At 50.9% G+C, this 22,336-nt stretch overlaps 1 protein-coding gene across 1 annotated transcript; it reads right to left on the bottom strand.

Annotated features, from left to right (window-relative positions):
- Window positions 1-875: 875 nt before the first annotated feature.
- E2F1 (E2F transcription factor 1) lies at window positions 876-22,059 on the bottom strand. The gene is made up of 7 exons (XM_006271338.4): window positions 21,450-22,059; window positions 16,573-16,663; window positions 14,176-14,395; window positions 11,936-12,088; window positions 8,298-8,412; window positions 7,502-7,709; window positions 876-4,970 (listed from the first exon to the last, which is right to left on the bottom strand). Exons 1-7 carry the CDS (start codon window positions 21,690-21,692, stop codon window positions 4,720-4,722), a joined length of 1,281 nt encoding a protein of 426 aa, XP_006271400.1. The 5' UTR covers window positions 21,693-22,059; the 3' UTR covers window positions 876-4,719.
- Between the last annotated feature and the right edge of the window lie 277 nt (window positions 22,060-22,336).

The following is a 22,336-nucleotide window of genomic DNA, read 5'->3' as shown; positions in this document are numbered from 1 at the left end:
TGGATGCACTCTGACCAACAAGGATAACTAAGTTTAGCCAGCTTTGCAAAGCATTTCGAGGTCTAGGCAATGCTAAGTATCAATAGAAAAGCCAAGCGATCTGTCCAGCTTAGTGCCCCACAGGCTAACGTACTTGACTCATAGCTTAAATGACCAGGTACCCATTCACCACTGTCATATGTCTTGCTACAGCTCCTGTGGTGCAAGTTTGAGCCTCACTTCAGACACCTTAACTATGGCTACAAGCACTGGTCAGAGGAAGGGGTTAAGGGGCTGTGGAGAGGTAAGAAAGTCAATGGGCCTCAGCTGCCAGCCTCAGTTTTGTCACAGCCCAGAAGTGTAATTATGGGAAAGTCATAGCCTAACTGCACTGAATTCTGGGGGACCAGAACATTTGGCTGCATCTTTTTCTACCTCCAAAAGGCTTTCACAGCACAGGATACAAACAGCAGAGACTTGTGAGAACCTCAGTCATGTCATACAAAGTGACAACATGCCAAACCCCTTCTCCCCCCAGTTGCCACTGCTCCAGCTCAGGTAATCAAGGGCAGAGTGCAAGCCAAGTGATGGACAAATACCACAACACCTCCAACACCTATGCAATGCCCAGTCTCTCTAAGCCAGTGGCTGTCAACCTTTTTTCATTTATTGGCCCCTAAAAAATTTTGAATGGAGATGCAGACCCTTTGAATTGTAAGTGTGGGTATTCACATACTTTTAATTGATCATATAGTCATCTTTTGTGGACCCCCAGAGGTACACAGACTACAGGTTGAAAACCACTGCTCTGGCATCCCCAACCCATTCCCTTCTGAGAGGGGCCAATTTCAGACTGCCCTTCCCTCCCCAAAAGACAGAGAGACCTGGAACCCGAGTTAGGAGATTCAGTAGAAATGTTTATTAAAACATGAAGCTCAAGAGTACACAAAGCTTGTTAAAAAGGCGGTAAGTGAAAGTGCATCTCCAGCTGTGGAGCTGATTGTCTGACTGCCAGGAATTGTAGCAGTTCACAGAGTCCTGGAACATGGCAGGAAAACCAGAAGCCTGAGAGGGAAACTCTCTGCCCAGGCACTTGAAAAAGGAACAAACTTGTTTCAATTCTCTTTTGCCCTTTCACCTTCAGAGGCCACCAATATGTTTCCTGTTCATCAACCTGAGCCTCAGGACCCCAACCTTTAAGCCCAGCCTCTGCAGAGGGGCACACACTGCATGGTCCTTGGCTGGGCAGTGGAGCTGAAGAAATCCTATTCTGTTGTGCTGCCAGTTTTGTGAGTCAGAGAACCAAAACAGAATGTGCTTCCTGGCTACCTTGTCCAGGTCACTTACTGGGCAAGGTAGCCAGGAAGCAAGGGGAGTGAAGGCACAGTTACAACCAAGTCATTTAAGCCAAGACAACACTGTAGGCCTCACCCCTTTGCTCCCCTCCCCAAAACTATCCACAAGGTTTGGTCAGTTTTTGTTCCAGTTCATTTAAGAACTAACTGCATTAGGTCTGCATCAAGATGGGGACCTGGCAGTTCCTACAGCCCCTCAAGGACATGCAGAAAGGGGATGTTCTATTGAGACGGGCAAGTCTCACCCTACTTGAAGTGCTGTCCAAAAAAGCACCTTGGAGATAAAAAGTTTGGTCCATTCCAACACTCATTTTCCTAAACATCTGGTTCCTTGACCCAGATCTCCAACTGGAATACCACAAGAGTCTTCCCACAGCACTGCCAGCCAATGAGGAGCAAAGGACCTGGGAAGCTTCTGAGAACCAATTATTTGACATCTAAGGGGTTCTTACATAAACTAAGATAGTTGTATCATTACCTGACATCCTACTCCCTTGAGGACCGCTCACCACCGTGTTGAAAACAGTCAGCCAGCACTTCGCTTCTGGCAATCCCAGGAAAGCTTTGGTTCATGGCCTGTTTATTTCCATGCCGGAGCTAGCCCTGCTCATTCAGGTCTGCTCTCAACACATTCCCTTGTGTAAAGCAGTAGAAAAAGCCACTCAATCAGTGTACTCAACACAAGCTACTGCACCCACTGGCAGAGTCTGCTCGGTCTGCAACAGGCCATGCATCCTCTACTGCACAGTGGAATACCTATTTTCCTGAGTTTGGGATGGCTTCAGGACTCATGAAACCTGACCACTGGAAGAAGCACTCAACTATTTCTTGCTTATGCTTTGGTGCTGTGCTGAGAGAAACCATCCCCCTTAAGCTCCAGCCAGCCAGCTGGTAGCAGCATGTTTAGGATGTAGGAAGGAACAGGTGCAGTGCTTTACACAGCAGAAGCAGATCCAGTTATGAGATCACATCCCGAGACTCCTACTGTAGTTAGGATCGGAGGCATGCAGGACCAATGGAATCAGCCATTCCTGCCAGGGCACTCCAATGCAAAATACCAGATCTGTGCAGTTTCTCACCCCTTTGTACTAACCAGAGATTGAGCCCAGGACACACATTCACAGGCACCCAAATAGTATGTGGAAACAGTCTGTGACAACAGCTTCCTGCTGTTTCACAAGTGAGAGACCCCCATGTCATGCCTTAAGGAGGCACAAAAACAGCCAGGTTGCTGTCTCCTTCCCACCTTGGCCTGAAAGGGTCCCCAGTGTTAGCACCATTGCTTGCCCCCTGCCAACATCCTGGAGCTGCCTTCAGTTTCTCCCTCAGTTTTACTGTGCCTCCTTCACCTGGGTGATTAAGCTGTTCCCATGCCTCTTCAAATGCACTCCCACCTCTACCACCCCTTCCTTTTTTCTGTAGCTTTGTCTCTATCAGCCAGGTCTGCTACCCATTTTCTGTCTACAATAAATAACCCACTTTGCCCAATGGTTTGAGCTCCTGACCAGTCACAACATGGCCCCTACTTTTGGCCCAACAGCTAAACTACAATAAAGCAGCTAGTGCCCCCAGGGTCTTCCCCTCACACACTAGCAGGCTTCATGCACAAGGAGCTCTGCCATTCTGTGTTTAATGGCTGGACCTCTCCAGCCTAGCAACACAGGGCACCCCAAGGCCCATAATTAGTATGCCAGGAAGTCGCCCACTCTGACACACTCACACCTTCCAGAAGCCTCAGAAAGAGCTTCTAAGCCACATAAATAATAAATAAATAATATGCATTTATTTGAAGGTCTTGCAGCACTCTGAGGGTTGTGCTGCTGGCAGCGACTGATGGAAGCAGAGGGAGAAAAAGTGACTTGCCCAGCCTCTCAACAAATCCTTGGCAGGACCAGATGGCACCCTAGTCCTGCAAGGAGACAAGTGCCACCTCTCTGCCTCCCAGCCCCAAACTAAACCCTTGCTGTACTCACAGCTCCACCTGGGAAGCTGTCACATCATCTACCCTGTACCCTGTGCCTGCAGAGAACCAGCACAGCTAATGATAGGGGCTTCCTAGCAGGGCACTGGTTTCTACAGATGCATTCCACCTAGGAAGTCAAAGCTGCCTCCAAAGGAATGAAAATAAATAAAAATCAAGGACTCCTTAAAGCTTTGTAATGAGGAACCACTGAAAGCTAAGAGCTCCACCAGTGCCACCCTGCATCCAGGCACTGCATGCCCCTGGCCTCCCTGCTCCTGCCCCAGAGCCCAGCGCTGACTGGAGTTCTACACATTGTCCCTCTGCAGAAGGGAGCCCCAGCCAGTGACTTGTTAGACTAGGGCTCTACTTCTCTTCCAAAGAGGCAGCAAAACCTGCCCCCCCGCCCCCCCCCCCCCAGTCATTGGATCCAGCAGGCTTACTACCAAAAGGGCAAACAATAGTATGTGCCAAGATTCCTCCATCCCCATCCTCCATTCCTTATCCACAGCCACCCTGTCACTACTATTTACACTCCTGAAGGATTCCCTCTCCTTGCCAGCCAGAGGCCCTCATGATCAAGGCAGTTTGCAAGCTCTGGCATTCTCTGTGCAACAGGTAGCCAGAATCAGGATGTCTCTAAAACTAGAGGGACATATCTTTGCCCACAGATGAGCTTAGAGATTGGCATAAAAAGGTCTCCATGCCCTCTTGGGCTCCACAGGCATCACACCTGGGCAAAGGACCTGCCAGATGGCTCCCCAGATCAATTAATTGTTAAGGCAAGAGAGGGAGTGGAGAGGTGGGGGAAAGGCTCACGTACCTGGAGGGATATATCTGGATCTACAGCTCAAGAAGCAACTTGCCTGAGATGACAGAAGCCCTAAGGCAAGAGATCAGGGAATCTGAGGTGGTTTAGGGAGAATAAGTTAAGTGGCATTTGTTACTATGGCAGTGGCTACATGGGGTTGCAGCATAGCCAACGCAGCACCAGGAAGCACAAAGCTCCCTGCAGCATGAGCAGGTTTGCAGAGGAAAGCACACATACCAGGGAAGGAGAGATGCTGGCCATACCCTGGGACCTCAGGAGAGTGCAACACACCTAGTGCCATAACCCTCATGCTTTCACAGCACAGCATCCACCAGCTTTGCACTTGCATGCCTCTCTCCCACTGCCACATCAGCCAAACCCCATTTACACAGGCATTTTCAAATAGCATTCACTACCAACAATTGCCATTGGCTTCAGCCCCCAATACCTCAGTGTCAGCTCTGATTATGAGCCTCCCCAGCCCAGACCTGCTGGTTCACAGAACCAGAGCCAGCCAAAACATTACATTCAGACGTCAGCATCTGAGAAGAACACCTGCTGCCCTCCACCCCAATTCTGGCCAGGGCAGGGCAGGGAGGCTCCTTGGGAGATCATCAGAAGTCCAAGGGTGTGAAGTCCCCAAAGTCACAGTCAAAAAGTTCACTGATGCCTTCACCCTCCTCCAGGCCAAAGTGGTAATCCTGTGGCTGGGGCGGAGACAGGTTAATGAATTCATCTGGGAGGAAGCTGGAGAAATCGTCCTTGCTCTGCTCCAGCAGAGTATCCACAGAGGCCAGCGGTGACAGACTCACCTCATCAGCTGGACACTTCAGTGGCAGCACATTCTCCCCAGGCAGGAGAGGCTCTGTGAAGACATGCAATGGGTCACCAGGATAGGGCACATGGACCCAAGTGGCAGTTCAGTTGAGATCACACCACTCCCAAGTCACCAAGTACCAATTCCCTCCCAAAACCCTATCCCAGCCCCTCACATCCCCCCCAATTCAGAGGGGAGTACTCATCCTCATCCCACCAGGCCCATTCCAAGACACTCCTCATTAGAAAAGCTCTACTATGCTCAATGCTGTACAGGTCAGTCAACCCCTTGCCCTGAAGAATTCAAGAGAGAACGGCATGACATCTGTAAGAGCATGTGGCACCAGCTAGCTCAAGAAACTAGAACCCGATGTTAAGCATCCTGCAAGTCCCATCTGCTGGCTGCTTACGCACATGCAGTGTCTTTACACATGATCCGGCTGTGGGAGGTGCCATAATTAAGGCAGCTCCAAAAGCCGCTCTAATTAAAACACCCACAGTGTCTCATGTATTCAGTGTGCTGTGCTTCAAAATGGGTACTGACTTGCCCCAAAGGGAAGTTTCTTGGTAGTCTGTCACTACGTGGCTGTTGTTCTGAGGGATCCCTAGCTTTTAGACTGGGGTTTCCAGCAGCATACCTCACTGCTTCATAAAGGAGGCCTCTCATTTTCCCACATTAGAAACTGAGACACAGGGCAGTGACTTTCCCATGGTCAGACCAGGACTAGAACTACAGTGTCCTAACTGACAGCTCAGTGCTCTGCCCAGTAGATGATGTGTTTTTATATTTCATCCTAATTACACAAAACCAGTCAACCACTCCAAAGAGGGTGAAGCCCATTGAACCTAAATTCCTGGGCTCCTTGATGTTGTGCAGCAGTAGACATCACAGGCTAAAGCAAGACTTATGAGATGCAGCATTCCCTTAAGCAAATACTGCATTTGTCTTTCAGCACAGGGGACAAGGCCCAGCTCTTTTAAAAAAAGGCAGAAATAGGAACTGGAGTTTACAATTTGTCTCCACAACAAGTGATACCTCCCACAACAATCCTTGACTCACCTGCTCTGAGCAGTCCCCATTGTTATCATGCCCAATCTCTTGGCCCCCTTCCAAAGGCTTGCATTCTCCAGCTTGCCAGAGACCCAACACAGGGCCCAGCACTGACAGGATCCCCACCCATGTTATATAGAAGGGAACTCTCTCTTTCCTTCTCAGCAGCCCCAATTTGCACTGGCCTTTCCTACTGTTGTCACTAGCCAGAGGTATGCTTTATCTAGTGTTCATTATCAGCAGTGAGATATATACAACAGAAGAGGGATAGGAGCAGGTGGGGACCCTGCACAGCACTATTCCATAGCCTACAGTCCTCCTCAGGGGCACCCGCAAGGGAAAGCCCCAGCACAGGCACAGGTCAGCACCTCTGCACAGCTGTGTGCCAGGCTCAAAAGGTAGAGAGCAGTCCTGGCAGAAGCAGAATGAAGGAAGTTACGCAGCTGGAATTTACTCTTCCAGAGAAGATTGGACAGAGAAAGGAAAACTGAGGCAAGGAAAGGCAGCTGGGAGGGCAGGGGGGGGGCAGAGGGGGAAAAAGCAGCCCAGTGTTGTCATCTCCTCCTGTTTATCGAGGCAAGCTGTGCCCTTCAGCAGGTGGAGAGACATCGGTGCTAGCCATATGGCACAGAAAAAGCAGGACAGCCCAAGCCACAGAACTGTTCTAGGTGATGACGGGCCCTCAATATGCTGCTGCCCCCACTGTGTCTGCAGCCACTATCATAGCACCTGCAATTCAGGGGACTCCTCCTAGAAGTCTGTAGTGGGGGACATGGCCTTCTGCCTAGGATCTCTTGAGAATTTATTAACAACCTTTTACAGGAACAGGACATTGGCTGCTGTGGTTCCCAATTTACCTGTGGCGAATAAGGGTGGTATGTCTTGTGTCATGTCAGGGTTGAGGACACTTTTATAAAGAGTTTAGGTTATGGATTGTATAAGATAGTTTGGATAGGGATGATCCTGCCTCAAGCAGGGGGGTGGACTAGATGACCTTTGCAGGTCCCTTCCAGCTCTACTTTGCTGTAATTCTATGACAGATGAGATCCAGGCCAAGAACAACCCCAACCAAACTAGACACAAGGAGTGGCTCCAGCACTGGGAAACCAGCTCCAGGTTCATGGAACAGGCTTCAGAGCACAGAAGCCTCCTCTGTGGGAGTCCATTTCAGCATCACAAGAGCCAAGCAATAGCCAAGCACCACTTCCATTCCCAGCCCTGATGCTTCCAGAGCTGACTTAGGAAACGTCTCCTCCCATTTTTCAGCCCAGGAGCCTCAATGTAAAACCAACAATTCATACAAGCATGCAGATTTAGCCTGCCTAGCAGAGCTGTGGTTAGATTGTTCCAGCATAGCAGATCCAGCAACACACAGCAGGCCCCCAGCTTCTGTGTCCTCCTGACCTGCCCCTAGTGTTAATAGCTCCCAGAATAGGAATCTCAGCAATCCAAGCTTCCCCAAACCATGGAGCACATGCTGTCCTCAGATGCAGGAAGCTGGAGAGCATGCCCTGCCCCCACATGCTCACCTTGCTCATTGGTCAACACTGGCATATTCACATCCTGGGCAGGGTGTAAGAGCGGGGATGTCGCCACTGTTTGAGAAGAGCCTGGGGTTGAGTCCTCAGGGGCTGCTTTGAAAGGACTCTTAACTGGGCTACAGACTCCAGAGCTGTCTTCAGGGCACAGGAACACATCAATGGGGCCCTGGGTGCTTTTCAAAGAAATCTGAAAAGCCTGAGAAAGAGCAGAGAGAGCAGCTGACATCCAGGGGACACTCAGAGAGCCAAGGGAAGGCTTGCAGAACAGCACTCCTCTTTGAGCTGCCACCAGCCCCTCAAAAGTTGGAATAAGTCACAAGCAAACCACTGCAGGTGGTATGGCGTATAAAGCTCTGGAGAGCATATCTTCACACAGCCCCAGACCACGGCTGTCCAGCTTGTGGCCCATGGGCAGTATACAGTGAAGGAGGCACCCATGCTGCATGGTGTGTTTGTGGGGGGAGGGGAAAATGCATGACAGGCCTGCAGAGCATGTGGTTCAATGCAGTGTGTGGCCCCCTGAGCTGGACAGCCTTGGCATAGACTGCTCTGTCAACAGGATTAGTATGGGTCTCAGTCAGTTATTCAAGACTTTTCTCTCCCCTTCCTGCTGATTCAGCTCTTTTTGTAGTCAGGGACCCTGCCCACACCTCCACAAGAGCTGGGATCTCTCAGCAGTACTGCACACATGGTGGAGGGAGGCAAGCTATGAAGTCCCATAGCTTTCTGTAGAAAGGTCCCAGACACTGTCCCTCCCTCTCACTGGGGAGGAGTATGTGCTTACCTCTGTTGGATCCGAAACCTGTAGCTGAGTCTCCGGAGGGGCTTTTATTACCATCACCATTTCCTCAGAGGGATCTGCAACGCTCCGCAGATCTTGGCAGGTCACATAAGCTGAGGTGCAGTACAGTCAAGGATCAGTCACTGAAAGGTTGTGCCTTGTGCTGAACCAAGAGGCAGCTTTACAAGATGGCACAAGCCAGCAGGGCCTGGGAATTGGGTATCCTCAGACCCTAGTTGCAAGCAGCTACCTAAGCAGTAACTGACTCAAGGCACGTGAATGATTATCAGGCTGTAAGTGACCCAAAAGGTTCAGATGCTAGACAGATGCATCCCAATAGGGGTGCCCCAACTTGGCAGGTATTACAGAGATGGGCATAGCAGACACACCCATGCTAGTAGTGTCCCTCTTATACACCCCTTCTTACACACCCCACTACACTTCCAAATTACTTCCACACATAGGTAACTGTGAGCTTCAAGGCTACATAATCAGACTGACAAGTGGATGATATTCATAATCCCCAGCTGAAACTGCTCAGACACAGAATCTAGTACTGCCACTGCTACATGGAACAAGTAGATCAGACAGATGCACAGGTTTCTTGACCCAGAAACCACTCAAATTCTGCAGAAGCACAGGCTTAACATGCAGGCGAGTCCTAATAAGAAAAGACCTAGCTGCAGTATTTGCACATAGCAATTCCCAGCTGCCTTCATGGATTTCTAATAACATAGCACTTAGCAGGCAGACAAAAAAATCCAAGTACCAGATGCGACCTGTGCTGACCTGTCACACTCACTGTGCCTGAATGACACTCAGAAGGTGAGGCTGTCCTAGGTAGGCCATATTAAAAGATTTTCCTTGCCTTTCTGGATTACTGGAGTCCTAGAGCACCTGGCAGTTCAACTTTACAGCATCTCCCAGCCCTCATGAATGCAAGCTACTTTACTGCAGGCTAAAGGCAGTTCACAAATTGCTTACAGCACTGAAAGTCATGAGACTGCTGGCATAAGCTTCTAAAGCACATAGAAAACGTAGCAGTTGATAGGCCCACATGGTTTGGAAGAAGGGCTTACACTAGCACCAGAGGAGGCACTGACATCTGAAGTTAATGAACCCTGCTTAGAGAGAGGCACTGTTGAGATTGGGGAGGACAGGAGAAAGATTCCAAATGTATGGGGTTTGTTACTACACAACCTAAAAGATGAACCGAGATTTCCACTCCTTTAAAATATTAATGCAATAAATGCTGCTTTGGAGATGCCACCTCTCCAATATCGGTAACCCAAGAGCAACTGAACCCAAAAGAGAAACTGACCAACCACTTGCCGAAATAAGCAGTCAGGATTAGACACAGAGAGCCAGAGCTCGAAAGTCCTTAATGTTCATCTTTCAGGCATTGTCCTCAACAGGTAGGCTCCTTCATCTGCTCCCCAGATTACTCAACACATTTTCCCTCCATCTATCAACAGTATCCATCACATCACTGGATGAAGCAGCTCCATGCAATACCAATGAGATGGCCATTGCATATTCTCTACTGATCATCATGCTTTAGTCACAGTAAAGAATAGAATTTCCATTGGAGCAAAGAGAGCAACTCCTCAGCAAACCTGGCACAATTCCCTGGCAAGACATCTGTGACAGGCTCACAACCACTGTACTGGTTGATGGGCATTCCCTGCCCCCTTGGGCTTCATTGCACTGGGTTTTCCCTCTGGAGATGGTGATCGGTGATTCCCAGAGGATCCAGGGGAGACTTTACTGGTGTGTCTTCTGTAGGGCTCCTCCACCCCTACACCCTGCACTGAGTACTTCCCCTGTGAACATAGGATTGGTTCAGTGCCTGGTGCACCCTTTCCTCACCTACCTTTGGGTTTACTATGCCTCTTGGTGAGCTGGCTTTCTGGTTCAGATTTTCCCTGTCCTGCCACTAGGCCAGGTATGGCATTCTCTGCTATGCTTGTACGAGGTATGTGGCTCCACCAATCCCCTGGCAGCATGCTCTGGGTCTGCACATGCTGTCAGGGTGTGGTGCCAGCAGGGCTCCTGGTGGGTGCCTAGAACACCTGCTGGGCTGCCTTCTCCCAGCCCCATCTGACCCACTCAGTGCCGGCCAGCTTAACCATTGGCCCAGACACTTGCACTGCGGTGATGAAGTATATTGGGCAGAAGTCTGTCACAAAATCCTTCTAGCACAGGGGTGGACAATTATTTGGGCTTGTGGACAACATAGGGAATTTTGCTGAGCTGTTGAAGGCTGGGTCAACACTGCCCCTCCCCCCCAAAAACTCAACAAAACTCCCTATGTGGGAGGAATGGGGAGCAGTGTTTAGGTGCAGGACAAGTGTGTAAGGCCAGGATCATGGGACAGGGTCAGAGTGGTGACGGTGTGGGGCCAGGGCCTTGGGCAGAGCTGCATTCTGCTGCCCTCATGCTCCTGCAATGGGCGCAGGTTCCACAAGCAAGGACATGCAGGGAGCGAATTATGACTCTGCCTTGGGCCCCAGCCCCAGACTGTCACTGCCCCAAAATCCCAGCTCCAGCCCCAGATGCAATTCCCCAACTGCTTGCTCACCCTGCCTGCAAGGCTCCAGGCCAGTCTCCATGGAGATCCCAGGATTGCGAGGCAGTGACAGTGCAGGGCCAGGGCAGAGTCGCAATGTGCTCCCTGCACATCCCTGCCCGCAAAGCCAGGGCTCTGTCCCAGCCCTATGCTGTCACTACCCTGCGATCCCAGGGACTCCACGGAAACTGGCCAGAAGGCATGCAGGCAGGGTGAATGGGTGGGCAAGGAGCTACATCTGGGGCCAGGGACCCCAAGATCTTGGGGTGGACCCTTTGATCTTGGGGCAGTGAGAGCATGGGCCCGGGGCCAGGGCAGGGATGCAATCTGCTCCCTGCATGCCCCTGCCCACAGAACCTGTGCCCATGGCAGGAGCATGCAGGCAACAGATGGTAGCTCTGCCCTGGGCCTTGGCCCCGCACTGCCACTGCCAAGATACTGGGCTCCCCCCGCAGCCCCGCCCGCCCTCCTCACTCCTGGATGCCACTCTCTGCTGGCCCTCAGCCCCATCCCAGGTGCCTGGCCATGTGCCCTACCTGCCTGGGTCTGACCCCTGGTGGTGTAGGGCAGATAGGCCACGCTACCTGAGCAGAAGGATTGGGTCTGGCAGCAGCAGCTGGAAGGAGCTGCCGCAGGGGCTGCCAGGAAAGAGAGAGTCTGGCCACCAAGCCACCCCAGCCCTGTGGCACACCTGGAGACAGCAGGATCCGCTGTGTGTACCACATCCTGCCCTGGGCTGACCCCTGCGCTGAGTGGGACCAAGGAACCTACTGGGGGCTGGGCAAAAATCCCTTGGCAGGCTATATTTTGTCCACGCGTTCTAGCTCTTTCTTCCTCGGAGTCAAGTGCAAGCTTTTCCCCACCTAACAAGACAGAGCAGCACAACTCAAACAATCCTCTTCCTGAGGCATCACAATACTGGTCTCCTCCAGGCTGGTGCATCTAGGCCCTGAAGGGATTAGCCGTCAGATCTATAGGTGTGCAGCTACTATTCAAGGCCAGTGACAGCAGACAAAGCTACCAGACTGCGTTGCATAGAAGTGCTACTTCTGCTCTGCTCAGACAAGGATATTGCTGATTCTCAGGGTCTTCAGTGAGGAGCTTGAGCTGGATGGTGCATGTCTGGATGAGATCGTCCAGGTGCCGCTCAGCTGCCTGAAGGTCCTGGACTTCCTTCTCCAGCACCTGGTGCTGACTGGATGTCCCCACAGTCAACTGGCTACCCCTTGAAACAGAGCACATGAGTCAGTCACAAAGCACATGGGTCAGTTGCGTTCATGAGCAGTTTCTTGCTAACCTTCCCCTGCACTCTGGAGTGGGGTTGACCCTTGACATCAGTGGTTCTCAACCTTCTTAGGTTTAAGGCACCCCTAGATAAATTCACAGCACTCCTTGGAAAATGCCAGCTCTTTTTTTTCCCCCCGCCCCACTCTTATTGACTACAGAAAAATAATAGAACAATTTTTCTGCAAAGACCTCAGAAAGACCACATCAGGGGAGAATAGTTTTCATGCCATGAATGCAAAATCTCTTGGTTTATCTTGTGAATGTTTGCACAGCTAGTAGTGCTATCACTGCACAGTGTCCTGGAACCCCCTTGAAAAGATCTCAAAACACCCCAGGGTACCGTGGCACCCTGGTTGAAACTCACTGCTTTACATGGATAAAATATACGCAGTTACATAAGCAAGCCTCAATCACTACCTACCCCCTTCTTGGGTCAGACGTACCTAACCTGCCCCTCCATCCAACTCACAAACATGCCTGCACACACACCTCCTTTGACTTGCTGGCCTACCATGTGACATTTCACTGAGCAGAAAGATCAGGCAGGGATTTTGATCCCTGTCCTGGCTCTCTGACCCATCTGACTGAGACATCTGTCTGACCCATCTGACTGCCCTGCCTCCTCCCCACCTCCCCCAGATTGGAGTCTTCCATGTCCACCAGGCCCAGCACATGCATTCCCCAAGAGGACAGCAATTCTGCAAGCTGTGATGGCTTCTCCATGAATCCTCCTGGACAAGTCTCCCTGATCCCTCTCAACCCTGTGGGCAGATAAATTCCTACTCTTGCTGCAGATCTTGCTTTTTGCAGGGAAGGCAGTCACATCTACTGCCCTATCAGCAGCCAGCCATTAGAGACATTTACCAGGCTACCTTGCAAGCCTTGCCACCCCATATCTACATGACAGGAGCCAGACTGGAGGCCTCCTTAAGCTCAGCTTCTATGTATAAAGCCCCAGGGGCCACCCACCACAGACCTGAAGATGCCAGATAACTGGATATTGCCTGTGAAGCATCTCTTCACAAAGGGGTACTCAAAAGCCACATGCATAGTTCAGGCAGAGCCCTAAAACTGGTCCAAGAGAACCACTCCACACTCCCTGCCCTCGCAGCGACATAAGTGACTTTTAGAGCCGCTACTCTGAGATGCAAGCCAAAAGACTTGTGTTTCTGGATGATGTAGGCCTGATTGGCAGGAGGTCAGGGTTACTTATTCTGATTTTAGGAACAGGCAAGTTCAAGCTTTTTTCCCCTTCTCTAGCAAGTTTTAAATTGGATGGATGTTCTTCAAGTTCAAGCCCTGACTGGGGCTCAGATCTAGGTTCATTTCTTGAATTGGCCTCAGACTTTCTGCTGGACCAGGCTCCAGCTCTCCCTGCCTGACAGTTCCCTGACCCCCACTGCAAGGAGATAAGAATTATAATAAATTAATTAGTTTTTGAAATGGGGTGCTACTCAATTCACAAAAGTTATGAAGGAATGCCTCGAGTCTGAAAAGGTCTCTACTAGTCTAGAGAAGGGCAAAGGGATGGCCATGGTTCAGAAATGGGCAGAAGACCAGCTCCTTTGGAAGCCCATGCCCCCAGAGTGGAGTTCTCAAGACCTCAGGAAAGGAAGCAGAAGGGGCAGGAGTCACTCTAGAGTCCCATGGCATGCATTTAATACTGAAAACAGGGACTGAAGTATTTCTAGCTACAGACAGTTTTTAGTTATTTGAATCAACCAGGAATCACAGCTGTGATCTAGTGCCTACACAGCCCCATCGTAGGCTTACACCAGTCTGTGACAAACTCCACAATCATTCTGGAGGACCATTCAGTGATTGACACAGGTACAGTCTGGAAACTCCACCAGCTCAGGTCACACAAATATCCAATGCATTCTGGCCAGTGCAGGCAAGAGCTGCTTTGCCCAGCCCTCAGAACAGCAATCACGCAGGAAATCTACAAGCCCCAGAGGCTTATGCCTGTGATGACTGTGCTAGATGGTAGCTGAGCGTGATGGGAACACTGACAGTGGTACATACAGCCACTGGATGTTGTTCTTAGATTTCTTGGTGATGAGGTGGATGCCCTCCAGGACATTGGTGATGTCATAGATCCGCCTCTTTTGTACTTTCAGGACCTCTGCTGCCCAGTTCAGGTCCACCACCCCATCAGGCGACTGGTTCAGCAACTCGAGGAAACGCTTGGTGGTCAAATTCAGAGAGGTTTCATAGCGGGATTTCTCCCCAGGAGATTTTGCTCCTGCAATCAATTAAAGACACTTGTTAGAGGTCTATGCAGTTATGACAAAGGCACAAGAAGCGTGGCCCCCTCTTTCATGAGACTCCTGGCCCTTTGGAAAAGGATTACAAAGAGATGACGCTCCTATGTTTATTCTCACTTTTAGATTCACCATGGCCTGTTTACATGTTAGAAGTTGAATTCTGGTTTTGGTTTGCCAGGATCTACCCTATTTTGCACCATAAATGACAAGCTTTTCCATGTGATGACTATGATCCGCACAACACCACAGTAACCCACTTGCCATCTTAGTCCTTTGCTAACAGCCTCTCCACCAGCTTTCAACACATAAACCAACACCCATGGCCCAGTTAATTATTGCTATAATTATCACTGGATGCTTTAATTATCAAGGCCAGACCTTCTCCATCACCTGCATAGCATTCACCCACGAAAAGCCTGAGCATGCCAACTACTGCAGTAGAACAGGTCCCACCCTCTGGAGAGCCACCTCAAAGCCACCGAAGACTGAGCTTGCAGAATCATGGCCACACCTGTAGCTGGCAGTAAAAACACCCAACTGTGTGTTTGGCAACCAGCATATTAATGAGCTAACAAGCATGATGTAGCCACAACGGAAACCCGATTCTAGAGTCAAGAGACTCAAAAACAATTCCTCATTATTTATGACCTCTCACTACTTGTCACAATTGCAGAATGACTCATCCAATCAGGAAAAGGAGACAGTGCCTTGGGACCTATATACTTCATCAGAACAGTGCAAGCTGTAGGTTAGCTTATGATATAAGTGAGTGGCTGCCTCAAGAGGCAAGAACAAGTTAATCTCAGCTGGCAGATGCATATAACTTTTCAACAAGCAAATCATGAACGTGAGAGGAACTGAACTTCATTACCTCATTCCAATTGTTCCCCTAACTCCAGCACTGGGTAAGGAAGGGCATTTAAAGCTGTCACCCATGCAGCTACATAGTAAGAATCTTGGTTTGTTTTAAAACTGCTAGAAAGCTCAAGCCATGTGGGCACAATGACCAGGGATTACTTTTTCTCACCTGGACCTAACATCCCCACAGAAGGTCAGAGGCATTAAAACCTCTTTCAGTCATGATTACAGCTCAGGCCCCTCACACTAATGGTACCCGACCTACCTGTCAGTGCAGACAGTAGCAGTTGCTCATCTTTAATGTTTGGGGTAGTCTACAGAATATGAGTGGCAGCCACAAGACTAAAGCTGGATGCCAGCATCTGTAGCCTTCCCATCCATTATTGTAGTCCAGCCCTTCTGCAGAGAAGCCTGGGACATCAGAGAAATACTCTCACAAGCTCCAGCCAATGAAGAATAGAACTTGCAAAGAGAAACAAGCAACTCAAGGACCCTACCTATATTGCAGAGGCATGTGAAAGGTTGCTACAAAGCAGCAGCTATACTCTTCACACAACTGGCTGCACAGGAGACTCAACTGCTCAGGAGTCAATCACATGCACTGAATTTTTTTTATTTGTCTTAAACCAAAAGGATTTCTCTAACATGTCTGCATTCTCAAAGGGCTTAGGCAATGTGGGCATAGCAAGATACAGAGTCAAATCCTCCCCTCAGAGGAGAGGAGAGTGATCAAGCCATGGTGATTAAATTACCCCATATGCCCAGGAAGATTCCTTGCTAGGTCAAGGGAGCCTAGAGTGTTGCTGCCGCAACCATACCTATTGTGTAGACATAGGAAGCCATCAAGCTCCAAACCTATCAGCCCACATCTCACCAACAGTCTCCACATGTTTATTTCTGGGGGCACTTGGGGAACACTCTCCCAAAGAGGCCACCATTGAACTGTAAATAGAATAGGAGCAAGCTGGGGGGATTGTCAAAAGCTGGCTGCTGACACATTCATGTCTAATCCACCAAGCACTACCAAGTATTCAAGCTTCGCATTCACATCCACCGTCCTTCACCAAAGCTGGGCCAGCTTTGAAAGTCCCAAGCCCAGCTCTGCACAGAGCAGCCTGAAGGCAGACAAGAGGAAGTAGGAGGCACTGCAGACCCTGATCACCTCAGACAGGTAACGGACAGCATGCCCCATCCCAGGTACCACTCCTTAACTGAGATGTGAAACCGGCCCTTTAGATAGAAGATGCACTGCCTGGAGGGAACTCTGCCCTGGTAGTGCAGCAAATGGTCCCAGTACCTTTGACAGGGTTTTTTGCTTTCCCCCGGGATGGCTGGAAACTCTCTGCTATGTACTGGTGGTCAGTCTCCAAATCCAACTTCCTCTTCACCTGAGAGAGAAGAAAAACTTGTAACAGACAAAAAACCAAAGAGAAGCTCTCCCCTTCCCTGCAGGACCTCCCAGAGCATGATCTAACAGCAACAGCCAAGTTACTTCCACCTGCACACCAAAGATATCAACAGATATTACTGGGCCTCTGCAAAAGGAGTTTGTTCTCAGTCTAGTTCCTTGTTGGCAAATGTCCATCAGAGAAGGCACTGCAGTCAGTGCATTGTTGGTCTCTACAGAGAGGGCAGGGACTTCACTGCTATTTAATTTCAAATGCTAATAGTGTAACCCATAGCTTTGCATTAGAAAGCCAAACTACCACCTTGAGCACAAGACTGGCCAATTGATTTTAGAGTGGGGACAAAGACCAAGTGCCTTTAGCTACATACAAAACCCCAGAGCATTATGACAGGTGAAACGAGCTGAAAGGGAAACTCAAAGTCCTGTTCACCAACACAGCCAAAGAACATGAGCCAGGTGAGAGGATACAGAGCTGAAAGGGGTTCTGATCCCACAGGAAGGGCAATGATTTGCTAACTCTTTGTGCACATCTCCCTGCTGTACAAGCCTGCATACCTTACTCCCCACTGTCAAACAACAGGCATTGAAGATGTACCAATGAGCTGTGTAACTCAGCCATCAATCTCCTATGGCAGAAGATGCAGAATCTCCATAGGCATGCTGAGGCAGAAGTCAGATTCCAGTTGATCAGCTTAGGACAGGCACAGGCAATTATATTGGGCGGAGGACTGCTTACCGAGTTTTGGCAAGCTGTTGAGGGCCACCTGGATAGCCCTGCCCCTCGACAGGTGCCCCACCCCCTGGTCACCATCCCACCTCCTAACCCCTGACCTTTGCCACCAGAAGTCCCTCCCTTTGCCTGTGGAAGTACTCCTTTCAGCAAGGGGTTTTGCCATCCTGGAACCAGAAAAATACCAAATTATATTCCAAAAAGTGAACATCAACAACTTTCATTAATTTTATTTCAAAAAATTATTTTTGTCCTGATTCACATGTGTTTTTATAGTGTATATAGAGGTGATTGCACAATAGCTTAAAATGAAGTCTTACTCTTGTATGTTGCCAGGGGGTGAGTATAGGTTTGTGGGGGACTGTGGGTGTGTGGGGTGTTGGGGAAGGTGTGGGTATGCCTGTGGGGGTGCATAGGTGTGGGGTGAGGGAGTATGTGGGGTATGGGGTTAGCCTGCACATATGGCAGTGCAAGGGAGTGTGGGTACTTATGTATGGTGCAGTGTGTGTGTGGGATTTGCCCTATGCACATGCACACGTGTGGGCCCTCTGCTCCTTGGTCCGGTGAGGCAGCCAGAAGCCATGTGGTGCTGGAGCAATGCAGGGGCAGGAAGGCAGGGAAATGACTGGGGGTGCGGTGGGGCAGGACTGGGCTGCTGCTGGCTCCCCTGGGTCCTACTGCCCCTAGCTCCTGTAATCTTTGATAGGCAGCCAAGAGCAAATAAGTATTAATTTACTAAAATTTTTAGGGGCCACATGGGCCGGACAGAATGACCTGGTGGGCTGGATTCGGCCCATGGGCTGTATTTTGCCCCTGGCTTGGGAGGATGATATTGACCCTTACAGTTATGTCCTGGTTACTCTTCCAGATCTCATGCATTTCTAAAGCATCTACTGCTGGGGTATTCAGTTGACATACAGAAATCTGGCCCTGCCATCTCTTACATTCTATGTTCTTTTCCCATTCCCATTTGGCAGTATGCCCTGTTAGGCTCTGTTAAAAAGCTTCCTGATGGGGCTGTTCTTCAGCCAGGCCTCTAGCTACCCTCAGAAGCAGTGACAGCAAATATTGAGGAAACCTATGGCTAGGGAGGCAAGGAGGAGCAGGGCATAAACAGACAATTGAGAAAAGGAGGGCCTCAGGGATGAACATTCTTGCCCATCTTTACATATTCAAAGCTGTGGAACATAAAAGCTAAAGATCAAGGTGTTTCCCATATGACAGAATTCAGAGCAATCCAGTTAAAGAAGATGTCATGCCAGAAGTCATATAAGTATATCTGAGGATTGGAATACCCCACCCCCACCCAGCATCTCAGGAAGCTACTGAACAGGTCTTGCCACCAGACATTTAGGAACTCTTCAAAACTAAAGAGGTCTTGCTACAGCAGATGTGGACCAAGGGAAGGAAAAGAAACTGGAACAGAACTCTGAAGCACAGACATTCACCCCCTTGTTTTATATAAGTATTGCCTTCAAGAAAAAATGGTTGCCAGTGCTCAGGAGTTATACAGGGTGTCAGACTAAAACTGCCCTGTTAGAGGTACCCACTCAGCAACTCAGATTTTTCTTGGTTCTTCCATAATAGAGCCACTGCCCTTTCATGCACCATCATACAGTTGTGCCAATGTGAGCCAGGACAAGCTATGAAGCTCTGATCTTGTTGGCTATACATCACAAACGAGGAACCAGCCAGGGAATCAAAGCCTTGCCATAGCAACCTCAAATCAAGCACCTGACTTGATCACCCAGGAAGTTTGTGTCAACAGGCAAAGCAGAAGCTTCACACTGATGCTTCAGCAAAATGCCTGGGGCAAATGTTCAACCACAAGAAACTGGAGTTTCAAGAGCACTTGCCAAGACTTCTCATGAATTTTTACTGCACCTGCTTCTTACCTCTCTTTAGTGAGAGATGAGCTGGATCATGAAGGAAGTGGGTGGGAAAGAGGGAAATATGGTAACGGAGGCCTGTTAACAGTGGGAACACCCCAAAAGCATGACTGTGGCTGGGCTGGACACCTCCCTGCAGCATGAAGTCTCAGAAACACACATGACAAGAAGCAACTTGACTGTTCAAGGAATGAGCTTGGCATTGCTCATACTCCTCCAGATATCTGACTGTCAGGTTAAGCTACACACAGGCAGGAACCACCCCCTTCCCAGGAGCTTGAAAAAGGAGTTTGGACCCTGCTGCTCATACACGTGTGTGTTAAGAGCTTTGCTGACCACAGGCACCAGGCTGCAGTCTGAGAGGCTTTGAGAGGAACTCCTCTCAAGAGCACCTGAGAACAGCAGGTCACTTTGGGAGGATTCTCCCAAACACGGGCTCAACAGGAAGCACAAGCCCAAGCACTAAGCATGACAGCACAGAGGAGCAGTAACTGCATGTTTTCCAACCCTCCCAAATAACAATATCTTATTATGGATTTCTGAACCAAACAGCAGCCTACAATTAAACCAAAAGGATCAACTATAAAGCTGTTGCCCCCTGCAGGCCCCTCTGACTAGAGGGATGGGCTGCTGCAGAATAGTGTGTTTCAAGGGCAAAGCTTTCTCCTGGCTCCCTATCCCCTCTGCTGAATTAAAGCATAAGGATTCCAAACTGGAACAGTGACCAGTCTCATCTCAGGATCCATGGCCAATGATGCACAAGGGCTTAAGATCCTTATCATGGACTTGGCAGTGTACAATTAAAGGTGCGTTCCACACACAATCTGTCTCTCTCGGGACCAGAACTGCAAGCCCTCCTTGCTTTACACTTGATCTCGCTGGAGATGCTGGCCTTTTAAATCAACCTAGTAAGCCCTGTAAACAAGTCAAGACCCCAGAAAGAGGGAGAAAAGACTACTCCAGTGATCTCCCTTACTTCAGTGGTCTCTTATCTTGCGCTAGGAAAAGCATGGGCAAACCACTGTTTTCAGTGAGGCTCCCTGAGGAAAAAGGGGCACTGCATGTAGCTTCTGAGCTTGCTTGGAGAAACAATGGGAAGGTCCCCCGGTGCTGATGCTGAAGGAGAGAACCCCTGTTCCAGAAATCTTACCCTGAGGATTTAAAAAACATTACATCTCAGGGAGAGCAAATAAGCACATGCAAACAGACCCCACCCTGGGACAACAGACTTCTGCAGGACTGTGGCCTTAATATCCTGCAGCAGGAAGTGAAGCCTTTACATTTATACTGTTGCAGACTTTTGTCATAGCAGCTCAAGGAACTCACTGAGCTCTGGGAACCAATGGAGAGGCTTGGGGGCACAAATAAAATGCACTACTGGGACCTGGCCTTAAATGGAGTTCTGCTATGGTGAGGACCCCACTCTCTCAGGCTTTCCATTCCCCAGCTACTTATTTTCCCAGGTTTTCAAAAGTCAGCATTCCTCCCTCCTGTACAAGGCACATCACTCCCTTATGTGTTATCTACCTCACAGGCAGATGTATCAGGGCCAGAACTTCCACATCCTCCACTGCAACCTGTTCCACTTCACTACTTCACAGCAGTTATCAACAAAACTGGAAATGCATCTGAAGACAGCATGAGCTGCTGCTTTCATTTCAGGCTTCCTTTATGCAGTGCTGCCCACTTGGTAGCTCTGTTACACAGCCAGAAAACAAAGTGTGGCAGCCTTGCTCGGGGCCTCTGCCTACATCACCTAGCTACGTATTAACAGCGTACTGCCCTGCGCGGTGCCCATGGGGGCCCAGCCGGTGCAACACAGTCAACCTCTCCCAGTAGGAAAACACCCGAGGAGCGGAGCCCCGGAGGTCAGTCAAAGCCGCCAGGGCGCTCTCCTGAGCGAGGGGCAATGAGGCCAGCGCGCGGGGAAAGCGGCTTATGGCAGCCCCCGGCCGAGCTCCCCTGCATCCTACGCCCGGTCCGCTCGCCGCCGCCTTTCCGCTGGACTGCGCGGGTTCCGACCAGCCGCCCCACGGCAGCCTCGCCCGCAGGCTCCCCGTTCAGGTGCAAGAGGCGCCGCGTGGCACAGCCTCGGAGAGCGCCCGAGGCAAGCGCGCGGCGGGGCTAGGGAGTGAAAGCGGCATTACCGGCGGGCGCCCCAGGGCGGGCCTCTGCGCGGCGGGTCCCGGCCGCGGAGCCTGCGGGGTGGCGAAGAGCAGCAGCTCCGCCTCGCTGTCTCCGTCGGGCGCGGGCAGCTCGCCGGGGGTGGAGATGATCACGATCTGCTGCTCCACCACGCGGAGCCCCCCGGCTGCCCCCAGCAGCGCCTCCAGCTCGGCCACGCAGGCGCTGCCGCCATCCCGGGCCACCTCCAGGCCATCCAAAGACATCCTCCGCCCGGCGCGGGCTCACATCCCCGGGCGCTCACGGGGAAGACCCAGCGCTGCTCCCCTCGCCCGCTCCCGGCGCTGCGTCCACCCGGGGATCACAGCGGCCTGGCGGGCACGGCGGCACAGCCCCGCCAGCGGCGGGCAAAGGCCACGGCCGGGAGAAGCGGCAGGGCGCCGCGGCCCATACTCAGCCCGAGGAGGCGCAACCAGGCAAGGCCCCGAGCGCGGCGGCGACCCAGACCATCTGCCCCGGCCCGGCCACTGTTATTGTTCCCAGCTGGTCCCGGCCCCGCACGCGTTTGCGCGCCAAATCCTTTTTGCCGCGAAAGCAGCACGAGCCGAGTGCGCGCGCTCCGATTGGCTGCACCCGTCGCGTCGATACGCAACGCCGCGGGCAGCCGCGTCCCCATTGGTCGCGACCCCGGGATTGATACGCAAACAGCATCTCCCCATTGGCCGCGGCGGGGCAGCCGGGAGGTTTCGGAGTGACTGGGAGACCGTTCTGACAGTGGCCCAATCACAGAGGCTGCGTCGGTCGGAGTGGGGAGGGAAGGGGGCCGTGGGCCAATCAGCGGGGAGCTGGGGGACGCTGAGCTGGGGCCGCTGGGGTGAGAGGGGTTCGAACCGGGGCCTTAAAGGGGAAA

The sequence above is a fragment of the Alligator mississippiensis genome, chromosome 9, assembly GCF_030867095.1.
Source record: "Alligator mississippiensis isolate rAllMis1 chromosome 9, rAllMis1, whole genome shotgun sequence".
NCBI lineage: Eukaryota > Metazoa > Chordata > Crocodylia > Alligatoridae > Alligator > Alligator mississippiensis.
Note: the sequence above shows the minus strand (reverse complement) of the source record. Positions and strands in the feature narration are given on the sequence as shown.

Excerpts from the sequence above, each read along its gene's own strand:
- E2F1 (XM_006271338.4), bottom strand. The coding sequence starts at position 21,692 with ATGTCTTTGGATGGCCTGGAGGTGGCCCGGGATGGCGGCAGCGCCTGC. Across the intron at positions 12,089-14,175 it reads AAGAACAACATCCAGTGGCT|GGGTAGCCAGTTGACTGTGG; the intron begins GTATGTACCACT and ends CTCTGTTTCAAG. Across the intron at positions 7,710-8,297 it reads AGGTTTCGGATCCAACAGAG|GCTTTTCAGATTTCTTTGAA; the intron begins GTAAGCACATAC and ends GCTCTTTCTCAG.